The sequence below is a fragment of the Bactrocera tryoni genome, chromosome 5, assembly GCF_016617805.1.
Source record: "Bactrocera tryoni isolate S06 chromosome 5, CSIRO_BtryS06_freeze2, whole genome shotgun sequence".
Taxonomy (NCBI): domain Eukaryota; kingdom Metazoa; phylum Arthropoda; class Insecta; order Diptera; family Tephritidae; genus Bactrocera; species Bactrocera tryoni.
Genome location: NC_052503.1, coordinates 7378105 through 7392751, shown reverse-complemented (window position 1 = coordinate 7392751; position 14647 = coordinate 7378105). Strand labels below are relative to the sequence as shown.

At 35.9% G+C, this 14647-nt stretch overlaps 1 protein-coding gene across 1 annotated transcript in view; it reads right to left on the bottom strand.

The window, feature by feature from the left end:
* LOC120778471 (eukaryotic translation initiation factor 5B) overlaps nt 1-14647 on the bottom strand; it is a 55749-nt gene that overhangs the window by 15430 nt on the left and 25672 nt on the right. Inside the window, exons 5-7 of the mRNA XM_040110282.1 lie at nt 13298-13374; nt 5355-5550; nt 4533-4640 (exon numbers count right to left, since the gene is read on the bottom strand). Of these exons, the coding sequence (XP_039966216.1) occupies nt 4533-4640; nt 5355-5550; nt 13298-13374 (381 nt within the window). The remainder of the gene's footprint in view (nt 1-4532; nt 4641-5354; nt 5551-13297; nt 13375-14647) is intronic.

The following is a 14647-nucleotide window of genomic DNA, read 5'->3' as shown; positions in this document are numbered from 1 at the left end:
AAACCACTTTGGTTGTGTCTGCGGCTTGTACGTAACAGTTGTGGCATGAAGGAACAAGTTAAAAGCTGATTTGGTAAGCGGGCAGGAAGAGCAATTGCCTTTTTTACTAAAAATAAATTAGCAAACGCATAGCATGGCATGGCATGGCAAGGCAAGGCACGTAGATTGCTTTCTTTGCAGGCGAGCTAAAGAGGATATGCCAAATTGATTTAAATTCATATTTGACTCTAGAGGAAACAATTGATTTGCTGCTAATGGAAAGGAAATTGTACACTTACGCAATCGCACTCTCGATCGCGACGAGGACAGATAGGAAATTGACATTTAGAACTACATGCATATACATATGCATAAATAAATAATGTACATATCTCCATATAAGTATGTATGTTAAGAGAAATAAAGCAAATCCTTCAACCTTTGTTGCACATAATTTTTGCAGAAACGCCCTGCAGCAAACATACAAAAACAATTTTTGTAAAAAGAAAGGAAGGGGTAAGTTCGGGCGTGGCCGAACATTTTGTACTCTCGCAACTTGAAAGCAACAAAGCCGAAAAAATATTTTATTTAATGAATGTTGCGAAAGAATTCATCATTCATTTTTCGATGAAAGGGTGAACGAATACAATCATGTTTAGTATCTGATTACATATATTACATGAATATATGATCTGATTTTGATCAATTTTGGACTTGGGAGCATCTAATTTGTGAAAAGCTTTTTTTCCAATATATTCTTTGGTGCTTCATTCCAATAATAATGGAAGAATCATACAGAATTTGGATTATTTTATAAGAGAAGTAGGCGTGGTTGTGGTCCGTACCGTAACACAGTAATGTCAGGATAATATTAAGCAAAGCATTTTGTTGCAGTTGGTCGAACAGACTTCAGATATGGGGTTTCACCTAAGGGAACGGTGCCACATCCATTTTTAATGCCGGCTGTTCTTAAGCCCTTTCATGCCTTATTGGATGTCACATTTAATGATTCTGACGCATTTATTTAGTGAGGTGGACTTAAGTTTAATGGTTTGGGATATATGTATATTAAGTTTATTAAGGACGGGACCACGCCCCCTATGTGTAGGACAGGCCAAACTAGATTGTCACATTACTGACTAGGTTACGATTTATTATTATATGAATTAATGAAGACCTCCTAATGTCAGCTAAACGAGATCTATTCACAAGGAAATCGAATGCTTTTTGAATTAACCAATTTTGAGAGTTTTCGACTGATTTACAAGCCTTTCAGTTACCTTCATCAGGAAAACAAAATCTACTACAAAAATCATGTAAGTATTACCATATATAAAATGTAAACCATTAGTACAGTATATAAGAAAGAAAAGTTTCGTGCTAATTTATCGGAAAATATTGGATTTACCAACGAATTAGAACTGAAGATAAAAGAAATTACCTCTTACCGCTTTTCACAAGGGGATGGTTTATAAAGACTTCAACTATTTTAAACGAAAATAAAGAGTTCTATAAATTTTGAATATTTTTATTTTTGAGACGCAATTTAATTCTTGATTAAACAAATATTTAGTAGACCCTGAGCTGCTAAAATTGGGGTCGCAATTGCTATGATTTCCAACTATCAAAAGGGACTTTTGGCATATGGTAATTATAAACAAGTAAGGAAGGGCTAAGTTCGGATGCAATCGTACATTTTATACTCTTGCAACTTGCCGTAATCAAAGCCAGGGAAATACCTTAAAGTGTAAAACGTCAACCAGAGGAACGGAATCTAAAAAATTTTATATATACTATAACTCATACACTGACCGGCATATTCGGCATAAGGTTACGAAAATCATTATACTTGTATGTAGTATATGGGAGTTGGGGTAGTATCGATTTAATATATTAACTATTATCATGCCACATACTAAAAACATGTTCCCTGGGTTTCTTTAAGGTACCTCACATACAATCACCAATCATATGGAATAAAGTCAACCGGCATTTCAAAAATCCTGATATTAGTTATATGGGGGCTAGGTCAAGTTTGCACCCAAATTTATCCATTTTAGGCACAAAGATGCACTGTTATGAGTAAACACACATTCTGTAATTTTTACTGAGATAACTTAAATATATGCAGTGTAAAGTCACCCGGTATTTCGAAAATCTTTATATTAGGTTTAAAGGGGGCTCCGATAATTTTTGATACGAAAGTCGAAGTTGATAGTCGAAATCGGCTGATCGCTTTCCGCGATAAGTGATTTTATTGAAAATGGCTATGCCACGCCCATCGTCCACACGTTTTCACACGGCTCCCATAAAGCCCTCTCATACCAGTTCGGAGGTAAACTTTATTTCTCTGGCGTATTTAGTTATTGATTTATTGCGCTTTTAGTAGTTTTAACAGTACCGTTATATATGGGGAGTGAGCGGTGGTATCTTCCGACTTCATCCATTTTCACACTGGAAGGAGTTCTTATAATATTTCCGAAGGGCAAATTTTATTGTTGTAATTTCGTGAGCGTTTATATATAATAAAGGTTGTCAAAAAAGTATTGCGGTTTTTCGCTAGTTGGCACTGAAAGCGCGTAGTTCTAGTTTTATTCGTCGCATCGGGTCTTGCTATACCTTTTTGGAAAGCTCATTTCACGCGCTAACACGTGTTTGATTGATTGTAGTTCTTTTAAGTCGTTCGTGAGTTATAGCGTCGCAAACATGGAGCAAAATAAATAGAAAATACGGCATATTTTACAGTACTACTACGATAAAGGCAAAAATGCATCTCAAGCCGCCAATAAAATTTGTGCAGTTTATGGACCCGATACAGTTTGCATTTCCACCGCACAACGATGGTTTCAAAGTTTTGTTCTGGTGTAGAGGGGGTCGAAGATGCGCCACGCTCCGGAACGCCTGTCGTCGAAGATTGCGTTAAAATCGCTAAATTGGTCGAAAGAGGCCGGCATAGTAGCAGCCGTAGCATCGGTCAAGAGCTGGGCATGAGTCATCAAAAATTTATTTCAATTTCGATAAAAAAAAAAATTCAATAAAAATACCGCAAGACTTTTTTGACAACCCATTACATAGAACCCCATATCTATCTCGATTAGTTTTAGTTGATACTTACAACCGTTAGATGAATAAAACTCTTATACCCCGGAGCAACATGTTGTAAGAGTATAAAAATACTCACTATTCTTAGGTCGGAATGGGCTTAGAAGTTTCCCCCTTTGCTATTTTTATTTGCAATCATATTTGCACAAGTCTTGAAGGGTGTGCAAGTAAACATTGATAACGCTTAGTATTTTAATGATATTTATTTGCACACCTTATGAATGTATGTATGTATATCATCAGGCGTATTCCTCAAAACTACTCACGCTTGCACCTGTGTAAACATAGAAACTTTCCGCATATGTATGATGTGTAATAAAAATGGTGCAACATTCGAAGGTGCATATGTATGTATATGTGTAGATGGTCGTAACTACGCATTAGTATGATTTGCAAATTTCTGTTTTGAACTCACTTCCCACTTTTCCTCACTATTACGCAAAAAAATTAAAGGTCTGACACTATCTACCACAAAACACACTGGTGAGTTGAACGAATATGTGGAAACTTAGGTAGGTTTAGTATTCAACTATAATACAATGGGCACCGGTGTGGGCCGTTATCGCAAACTCCCACATCCACTAACTACAAGTGGTCCTAAAGAGAATATTAAAGGAAATTTTAAACTTCCATAGCATTTTTACACCTCCGAGTTATGTTAAGGGGTTACATGGGTTTACGGTTTTCAAAAAATCAAATCTTTTTATTGTCTTATTAAATTCGACAACACCTTTAGAATATTGCCTTTATCCGAGTAATAGTTTTGGAGATACAGCCTTGAGAACTTGTACGCGCTAGGCTAGCTAGGCTAAGTACGCCATCTTTAAACGCGTTTTCTCGAAACTGGTTTTTGAAGTGGGTTGGTAAAACTTCTCGAGAACTACTCAAGCAATGTTAAAAGATTTGGACGAAGGATTTTTTTTCGATTTAACCTTAAGGATCATTAATCTGGGAGCACTTAATTAATCCCGGCATTGTTAACAATTATTTCACTTCTTACCACCTTTCATAAAAATAAAATATGTATATGTATATTCCATTAATATTTTCATATTAATATATTTTCATATTCAAATTTCGGTCATCTATAGATTGAGCACGTTTTGTAGATCGCCTAAAGCCATCAAAATGTACTGATGTATGATAACCTATATACTTAGATATAATAAATGAGGACAATGACAACCGATTGTTTGTGAATATATTAATTGAAAGTGAATATGTTGAGAACAAGGATACTCATTGTTTCGTTTATCACCTCACACATTCGCACAATTTTCACTAAATTACTTGTCAGCTTAATTGGGATTATATAATAGACTCGTCTTGCTATTTATTTAAGAATATTTTTGGCCTAGAAATGTGTGTTTTTCACAGAACAATATTTTCTTATACATGCAGATGTAATTCTGTGAGCTAACTTTTTAAAACGTTTTTATTTTTTAACTCACCTCTTGACTGGGTACACAAATCGGTGTACCGACTTTGACAATACCGTTCTCCACCATCACACCCATTACTATGGGATCGCGACTGTTGAAAATAAATTGAGGCAGGATCTGCAATGAGAAATATGCAATTTTAAGTGAATGAAGAGTGAAGAAAGGCTATAAGAAATCGATTTGTGAAAGCAAGAACACCAAAGATTAAATTAAAACAATATGAATATGAAACTCAAGAGGTGCTGGGTTGGAAAAAACTGCTAAATAGTAGAATACAAGCCATGTAAGGAAGTAACGAATTCAAAGCTTTAAGTAAAATACATTCTAATTTATTAATTGACTTTTTGGAAAACTCTGGACTGGTTCGTAAAGGTTTGAATTAATTTGTGGGGAGATTTGAACTCAGAATTTAGTGTGACTGACTTTTTTCATTAAAAACGACTTTAATTGAAGTTATTAGTGTGGCAGGCATATACATATGTATATTTAATATAAAATGCCTTCGTAATAATCCTTCTCACTAAAAGTTTACCTTTTATGCTGCACACATTGATTTATTATTCTACTTCATACTTTATGTATTTGTCTGGTGCTCCAAGGCAATTATGAAGAAATAGCAATTTTGCACTTTGTATTTTTGATTTATGCTCCAGAATCGCTTTTCTCAAAACTCAAAAACTGCATACGTACATATGTATATACATGTCTAAGCATAAATAAGTACGTATGTATGTTTGTAAGCACAGAATATGTATGTATGTATGTACATACATATATGTATGGGGGTACAAATATGAAAAATTTAGTATTTATTCATGGGAGTGCACTCACCTTAAGTTTGCATGGAAAGACGGCAATCGAACGGAATTCCTCGCGCTTCTTCTGCTTCAGCTCCTCACGGTAGGCCATAAACTTGTCAAACAGATGATAAATAATGTCAGCTTGGAATATTTTCACACCCAACGAATCGGCCATCTCCTGCGCTTCACGCTCCACTTTCACATCGAAAGCCAAAATTGTTGCAAATCTGAAAAATAAAATTAACAAAACGCCCAAAATCAATACGTTTAACGGCAGAAGTAAACAAATAAGCATGTACGTATGTATGTATGTACATGCAAATATGTGTGTAAAAAATAGTTTGGGCAAATGAGTGCGTTATATGAGTGAGACATGTGGCAGAGCGGAATGTGACGAAGTGTTTTTGAAAAATCAACTGTCGGCCAATTACAGGCATTAGCCCTCAAGGTATCAACTAGGGCGGACAAATTTCTTCACAAACATATATTTCTTTGAGCGTACGCATGTGAGTCTCTTTGTGTATGTGTGTGCGAATGGATACGCGTAATACTATCAACTGTCGGCCGTTGACAGACAGCGGCGCAAATCGCTTTCGCACAGGAAGGCACACAACCTTCCACAGATAGACGACAGTCCGTCTCAATTTACAGCAAATGCCGTCTCTGCTAACGATTGGCAGTTGTTGAAAATTGCCGCGCCACGGCAACAGCAATAACAACAACAATAGCGGTAACATCGGCAATGGCAGCAGCATCATCGAGCGGCAGTTGACGACGGCTGATTGCCCGGGAGACGGAAGTGCCAATGGCATGTCATGATCATTAAGACGAACCAGCAGCAGCACAACAACACAGCCAGAACAGAATGACAACACCAGCAGTCAGCAGCAGCAGGCAACAACATGCAACGAGCTGTATAACGGCCGAAAACGACGCAAGCCGCTTGGGCTTTGCTGCTGGAAAGAGGAAATCGCGTCGAAAAGCAATTTAATATAATTAAAAAGACACCCAAGAAAACGAAGTAAAAACAAAAACTAAAACAAAGCTATACATTCATGTTGCGTTTTTCTGGTGGACATAACCCGAAGTACGTCGTATCATACAGCGAACTGAAATCGAAAATGTGAAGCCACTCGAGTTGAAAACCAATTGAGAGTGTGATCTTTAGATAAAGATATCATCAACAGAAAACGTAATGAGGGCCTATAGCCGTAATAATAACAGTATCAAAAGCCAATTTTATTATTACATATGCATATAGAGAGAGACGTAGATAACGAAAAGAAATAGCATTTATCATACAGTAATGATGGAACGACTCAACGGGGCAAAACTAGTCTTGTAGATTTTGGCTTTATTCCTTAGGGAAAACTTTATTACTTTTGAAAAAGTAATTTCAAAATTATTATTATTACCGTTCATTATTAGTAGGTAAGATTTTCAAAGCACGCATAAAGGCAACTTACTCCACAGTTAGACTTTTGAGGTACAAGTGTCTTTTCAACAAAGTATCTTTGTACAAGATTGTCAGATTAGTGTTTTTTTTATTATGGACTAACGGCCGCATTAAGTAACCCCCTTACAAAGACGCACCCAAGTAGTATTCCACAACCATTGGAACCATTGTCCATGCAAGTGTTAAATCTATTTAATCCCAAAATGATTATACACATACATACATATGCATACATGTTTAAAATTGTACAAATTTCATGGAAGAGCATAAATGCAAATTTACGAGTATTTAATTAAAAAGACGCAAATCGCTTTTGGAAAATTTTTTAGAATTGAAATTCTCGACAAAACTAAATGCTGCTCACGTTTCTCGGAGCGCAGTCTATTAGCACACGGAATACGTGTATGTACATACATGTGTATGTGCTGATATATGTAAATGAATAAATGTATAACCAAATAAGAGTAGTGACCATAAAACCGTAAAGCATTGCCGATATGACATCCGCCGGAAGATTGACTAATAACAACAACAAAGCAGAAGTACTAAAAAGGCAACTGAAATAATCAAATTAAATATTCAAAGCACTATTAGAGTTGATATATCAAAACAAAATGAGAAATATTTGCATATGGAAGAAAAATCGAAAATCTTCACAACAAAATACTTTGCAGAATTGGTTCGTTATTTTCGATAAATGTCAGCTAAGGCTATATTTTTGAATTATATATAGTTTCTTGATAAATAAAGCGTCGCTTAGTAAACATTCTGACGATTTCTACAATTACACTGGTTAACAAAATATTAATTTTTTTTTGTCACAAGAAAATTCATATAAAATTTTGAATGTTGTGACGTCAAAACATATACAGCGCTTGTCCGTAAAGTAATAGGACAGATTTTCTTCCGCCGCGACTGTACTTCGGAGCGTGCACGCACTAACTGGATTTGGTAGAGCATTCCTAGCTAACGAATGAGCGGCTGGTCAGTTGTCTCCGAGCACCTGGAGAATCAGGACAAACATTTTCGCGCGACGTGTTTCTGTGAGTGGGTCAATCGGGTCCGATAAACATCGTAGCAGATTTGAAGTTGCCCACCACGACAAAGCCCCGGCTCACACCGCCTTTCTTGTGAACAGCTACCTAACCAAGGCCGGCATGCCAACACTTTCGCAGCCGCCCTACAACCCCCCGGTCGATGAAAAGCAAGCATTTTGAGACGCCAGAGGGGATCCAAGCAGCATGCACCTCGGCTTTCAAGGATATTCCGGAGAATGCCTTCTGTGACGCCTTCAATGCTTGTAAATCGCCCTGCATCGACGCAGAAGGAGCCTATTTTGAAAGTTTTTAAGTCATTTGATAGCGCTTCTTCCAGATTAATAAAAATATCCAGATGGAACCTCACGTCTTGTTCGTCACTCACAGTACCCACATTTGCAGTGAAGAAATCCGGATGAGAGTCCAGCATATGTATCTATGTACCAAAGCTTTAAATATCTCTCTTTGATTTTTACCTCGCTGAGTTTGGGGAATTTCTCCAACATTGAGTGATACAACATTTTTTATGCTTGTCTGCAGTTTGATCTTCATGTGTCATATTGTGCGTCCTGAAGCAAATTTTTTAGTTTCAAAAACAGAAAAAAGTCACAGGGATTAGCGACTACGGCAACTGAGCAATGACTTTCGTTTCGTGTTTGGCCCAAAAGTCAGTCACAGTCATGCTAGAGTGTGACGCGCATTCAGGTCTTTTGGTACGAGTCCTGCTTTGACACACTTCCTAGTCAAAACATTAACCAAAATGGTTGAGCCAATCAATAAGAAATGTTGAGATCCTCTGCTATCTCTTTGATGCCAACAGGAGTTTTCCAGTACTGTTTCTTTAACTTTTTCGGTGTTAAGGTCTTTAAATCGCATAAGTTAAGTTTTCGACGACTTCACGACTTTCATTCAATGGTTTTTACTCTAAAATATGTATGTATGTATGTATTTAAAGTTTCAAACAAATATGTCATCCAGCAGACGAGCTGTTCGCGTCGTAAAAAACTAGCTGCCAAAGACTCAGATTAATGTGGAGATCAAACATCAAGCGAACAAAAAAAACTTGTGCCAATCTGGGAAAGTTTTCATCGATTCAGCTTGCGTGCGCAGTGTAAATGGTCCGGGTCAAATTTGATGTTCTGCGTGTGTAAAGCTCATGAAATAGGACACTTTTAAGCCTCTAAATGCTTTCAGGCTTTTTATGTATACTTAAAGCACATCTCTACAAATAATTATTAATAAGCTTGTTATACACACACATGCCTGTAGATATGTAAATTAATTTTATCGAATTACATAATTAAATTTTAATCGACTTAAAGCCAACTTCCCTATCTATTTGGTGCCTAATCGGCCATAAGAAGGCAAGTTTCTGCCATAAAACTGTTTACGAGGTCATAAAAATGTATGAAATTATTACTTTTAAGTTTTGTGTCGCTACGCCTAAGGAAGGTAGTAAGTATGTTGAAAAAACTTCATATAGAAATATTTCACACAAACATAAATACATACGTGCATATGTATGCATTACAATAATTTGCACACAACCAACTGACCAAAAACGGGATACACAACTGTCGTAAAATTTACATACATACATATATTAATAATTTTACAATAGCATTAGCAAATTTAATTGTTTTCTTTTTTCAAATACTCGCTATAAATTGTATTTACACAACACATACGCGATTGTGAACTTTTAATATCTTTCCAAATATCATAACGCACAATGACGTCAATCGAAAAGTTTTATATTTTAATATTTCCTGCCGGTGATACAGTGTGTGCCGAAATTGCAGCTTTTCCATATTTTGAAGCGTCTTTTGTATGTTTATTAATTTTTGTGATTTTGTTAATTAGCAATTAATTGTTACGAATTTTTAACAACATATTTCAAAGATTTTTATTTTTTGCTATAAAAAAAAATTGTTTATTCTTTCTTCAATATATCAATTTGAATTTTTTAATAAGTTATTTACACCTAACCTCAAAAATAACTAACTTTTATCAAACACACTAACCAAATCTTCGCCAATACTTGCAATACTTTTCGTTTTCCCACAGGGCTCATAAAAATATCTACAAACCTTCTTAACTATCGCGAGTAACCCCAAATTAGTTGCATTGTGTGTTCTATGTATTGTCACCAATTTATGGATTAGAGTGAACTTGACCAACTCATAGTGAACTGTCATAAAAAATGTGTAAGAATAAAATAAAAATGCCATAAAATCATCGGGGATAATAAATACTTTAATAGGCGGTCGTTAAATTTATTGTAATGTACATAAATAGTAAATTATGAAAATCGTTAATGTTGTAAGGCCAATACACAATATGTTCTTATTTATGAATATTTCTGTGTTGTTACTTCTAATTTTCAATCGATGCTGGGCATCATTAAGTATTATTACCCACCAAAGCACAATGCCTAGTAATATGCTTTTCTTTATATGTAAAAGGTATGTGGTATAGGTTATGCACATATATTGATGTATGGGGGTTCTGTATGTAGTGTAAGTAACAGTCAGCCATAGAGCGCGCTATACATATATTCGGTTGTCAAATATCTCCCGTCCACCTTTTTGTCTTTTGAATTTCTCAGCTATGTATAAAGCGCTACAGAGCTCGTATCTGGCAATACCATAGATCTTTGAAAGGTCTTGACATAACCTACAAAACGACGCTATGCATGATAAGTTTGGATATTGGGTTCAACAGTTATAGACGTGTAAACATGGAGTTCACTAAGGCCGAAATTCGCGTTATTTTAAAGTTTTCCTTCGTTAAAGGCAAATCCGCTAGAGATTACGTGAGATTAATGGTGTTTTGGGGGATGATACTTCGAACAGCGGAGGAATGGCTTCGACGATTCAGAGTGGGTGAAAACGACACCATGGATAAGCCAGCCGGCAGAAGACCTGCGACGACGAATACCGATCAAATCATAGATAACATCGAGTTAGAACGGCATGTGGCATCTCGTGACATCGGCCAGAAAATGGGAGTTAGTCACCAAACCATTTTAAACCATCTGCAGAAGGCTGGATACACAAAAAAGCTTGATGCTTGGATGCCGCATGATTTGACGCAAAAAAACCTTCTGGACCGAATCAACGCCTGCGATATGGTGCTGAAACGGAACGAACTCGACTCATTTTTGAAGCGGATGGTGACTGGCGACGAAAAATGGATCACATACGACAATATCAAACGAAAACGGTCATGGTCGAAGGCCGGTGAATCGTGCCAAACAGTGGCCAAGCCGGGACTGACGGCCAGGAAGGTTTTGCTGTGTATTTGGTGAGATTGGAAGGGAATCATGCACTATGAGCTGCTCCCATATGGCCAGACGCTTAATTTTACCATCTACTGCGAACAACTGGACCGCTTGAAGCAGGCGATCGACCAGAAGCGTCCAGAATTGGCCAACAGGAAGGGTGTAGTGTTCCACCAGGACAACGACAGACCACACACTTCGTTGATGACTCGTCAGAAGCTACGGGAGCTCGGATGTGAGGTTTTATCGCATCCACTATATAGCCCACATATAGCGCCAAGTGATTACCACCTGTTCCTGTCCATGGCGAACGCCCTTGTAGGTGTAAAGTTGAACTCAAAAGAGGCTTGTGAAAAGTGGCTGTCCAATTTCTTCTTTAATTTTAGAGAACCATAAAATCCAAAATAGAACATTTCATACTACATACTAGAATAAAGCCAAAACGGAAACTTGTGGTATGAATTCATAATGTTCGTAAACCATTTTGATGGTATGAAATTATATTGAGCAAGCAATTAGATGAGATCTATCACTTTCAAATCCAGAAACTAATTTTTCTCCAAAAAATAAATCAATTTTGTAAAGCGACTTTGAATCTAAGTCGAGATCACAACATTCCTCAAGGTTAAATTTAAATAGTAGAAACACCACACACAAAGTAGATCAAATCCTCAAGGATTGGACTTTCATTCAAAATTGGACATAATCAATTATAAAAATGCATGCTAATCTCTAATCGACAATATTGTATATATGTTAGGGTGCTTCAAAAAAAATTTTGAATTTTTTTCAACTCTTACTCCCTCAAATGTTAGTGATTGACAAACAAAAAATCCTCCCTCAAGCCAGGCGCTGTAGCTTAACTCTAAGGGGTCGCTATTTTTTTTTTAGTTTCCCACACATTTTACATAGGAGTTTTCGTTCTTTCATTCAAACTAAAATTTCACCAACTAATTTTCGTTTCTCAAAAATAACCATCACATATTCAGAAAGTTCATTTTTCCAACTTTGGAAATTCCCGCGAAAAAATGTATGTATATATAGAAATAAGGGGTTAAATGTTTAGGTATTCATGAACGGTGCGGCACAATATCGCACTCTTTAAGACTCACCTTTGCGTAGCAACAAGTGTACTATACATCTGAATGAGTGTGGGCGCTAGACATTTTCCAATATTTTACACGATACACTCACGGTAATTTGAGAAATGAAAGAGTAACGAACTACATATATGTGCATAACATACATACATACATACATACCCACATAGATCCGCCAATAGACAACTTCACTGTAACATATACATTTTTCTCTGCTCGGCTCATATTACTCAGAGTAGTAGTTTACAATTAATTTGAATCAATTGCCAAATTAGAGTTCATTCACCAGCCGGCATAAAGAATAAAGAAGAAGTCATGAATGAATTCCATACTGGTGAGTTGAGTGAGTGTGTCATTTTATTTGTAAAAGACAAATTAGAAATTCTGGTTGGCATTTTTAATATTTCAGCTCTTGTACCCAATTTCAAATCGATTGTTTTGAGGAAAATCCTAGCATTTCAGTACAAAATGTTATTTGGTTTTTAGGAAACTATTTTTGCAAACGTTTTATTATGTCCTTGCTAGAAACTGTGGCGGTGAATTTTGAAAAAAAAAATAAAATTACTAACTATATATAATATTACGCAGAATGATCTTCCTCTCTTTGCTTACAATACTTCCTTATATGAGAAGTTATCTTTCTTCACTAGATCTTCATCTCTCTTAAAGGGCTCTCTAAAAGCATAATGTCAGTGATTTCAGGTCTTAACTCATTTTGAAGCAAAGTTTAATTCTGCTGAAACTGACTCTGCTGAAGGTGATCTTGTCGATAGACCAATTTCTTCCATATTTCTTTCAATACAATAAATTGGTTTATGAAATTTCAAAACCTTGAGATTATTAAAATTAGAACGTTTCTATAAAAAAAAAATGAAAACAAAAAATAACTGAACTTTCTGATTGGGTTTGAATGGTATTTGAGCATTATTCCAATTCTAATATCTCGATAACAGTTGTATAGTATGTATAATTTTCCGTGGCTCACCAGAAGTTAACTTCCGATATGCAACTGGCTCCTTTTAACATCCACCTGGATAGTGGGACCGGGACTTACTCTAGATAGATATATGTGAAAAATACAATGATCTGAGTACTTACTGCGGCTCATGTTCGAGCATAGTCGAGGCTTTCATCACATCACGCTTCACAACCGGGCCAATTCGAATGGCAGAATACTGAAAATGGAAAAGAGAAAATATATTTAGTTAAAAACTATTTCAGTATAATTTTACATAATTGTAATATAATAACTCAAAAATGGAAACGGTTTTCTAGTGCGTACTCCAATCCCACTAGTCACGCTCTATTTCATATATTTTTGCTGCTAACATTGCTTCTGTAATACATATGTATTTAATTATTTTTTATCTGCTAAAGCGCACGTTAAGAGTGTATGGGCCCCTTTTATTGAAGTAATTTAGAAGGCAAACAGGTTTTCATTAATTTTTATTTTGATTCGCACTTTTAGCACCCGGTATTCGTTAGATAACCGATGCACATACAGTAGCCACATGCATAAATACATACATACATACATATGTGCACAGAGAGGCTCATTGGCAATTGTTACTTCATTCATGAAAAATTCATACCTACAATTAAGTATTATTTATATGGCAATTCAAAGCAACAACAAAACTGTGCGGCGAAAACTTGATTACGTGCATACACCCATATGTACATACTTATACCCATACATACATATGTATATCGGAATTCGAAACGAAATGAGGCAACGGTCACAATTGTGAATGAAAGCGCTCGCCATAAAAGCAGAACGCAAAACGAAAAAAAAAACACGACAAAGGCGAGGAAGAAACTACATTCATTCATACTCACGATGCATACAAATGTACATATATGGGTTTGCATGCGAGTATGTTTGTGCGTGTGGGTATGCAATCATAAAAGGCAATTTAAACTACTTCAAGCGAAATAAGTACATACTTCATAGATACAGATATGTAAATACGAACGTATGCATGTGTGTGCAGGCATTTAAAAGCACACTAGCATGCACATACATATGTACACAGCTATGTAGAGCCAAGGTTTTTGGTTTTATGAATGAATCGCGAGCAACGAAAACAACGGAAATAAACAAGCGTCTGAGTAAAAGTGAACTGACACACATATGTATGTATACATATATACATATACATATATTTACCAATGAAGGAAACTGCCAAGGCCTATTATTGCATTTTTCGACTTACAAACGGACTATATACATAATTATTTATATATTGCTTATGTTGGCACATATGTACATACATATTTACGAGTGTATGTCTGAGTAGCAGTGAGTTTTTCTAGAATGAAATAGCTTTGAATTGTTTTTTGGTTTATATAATTGCTTATGTGCATATATAACTAGATTTAACATACATACATATAGTATATAAATATGTACTTTTACATGCGCATATACATACATATGTATGTACT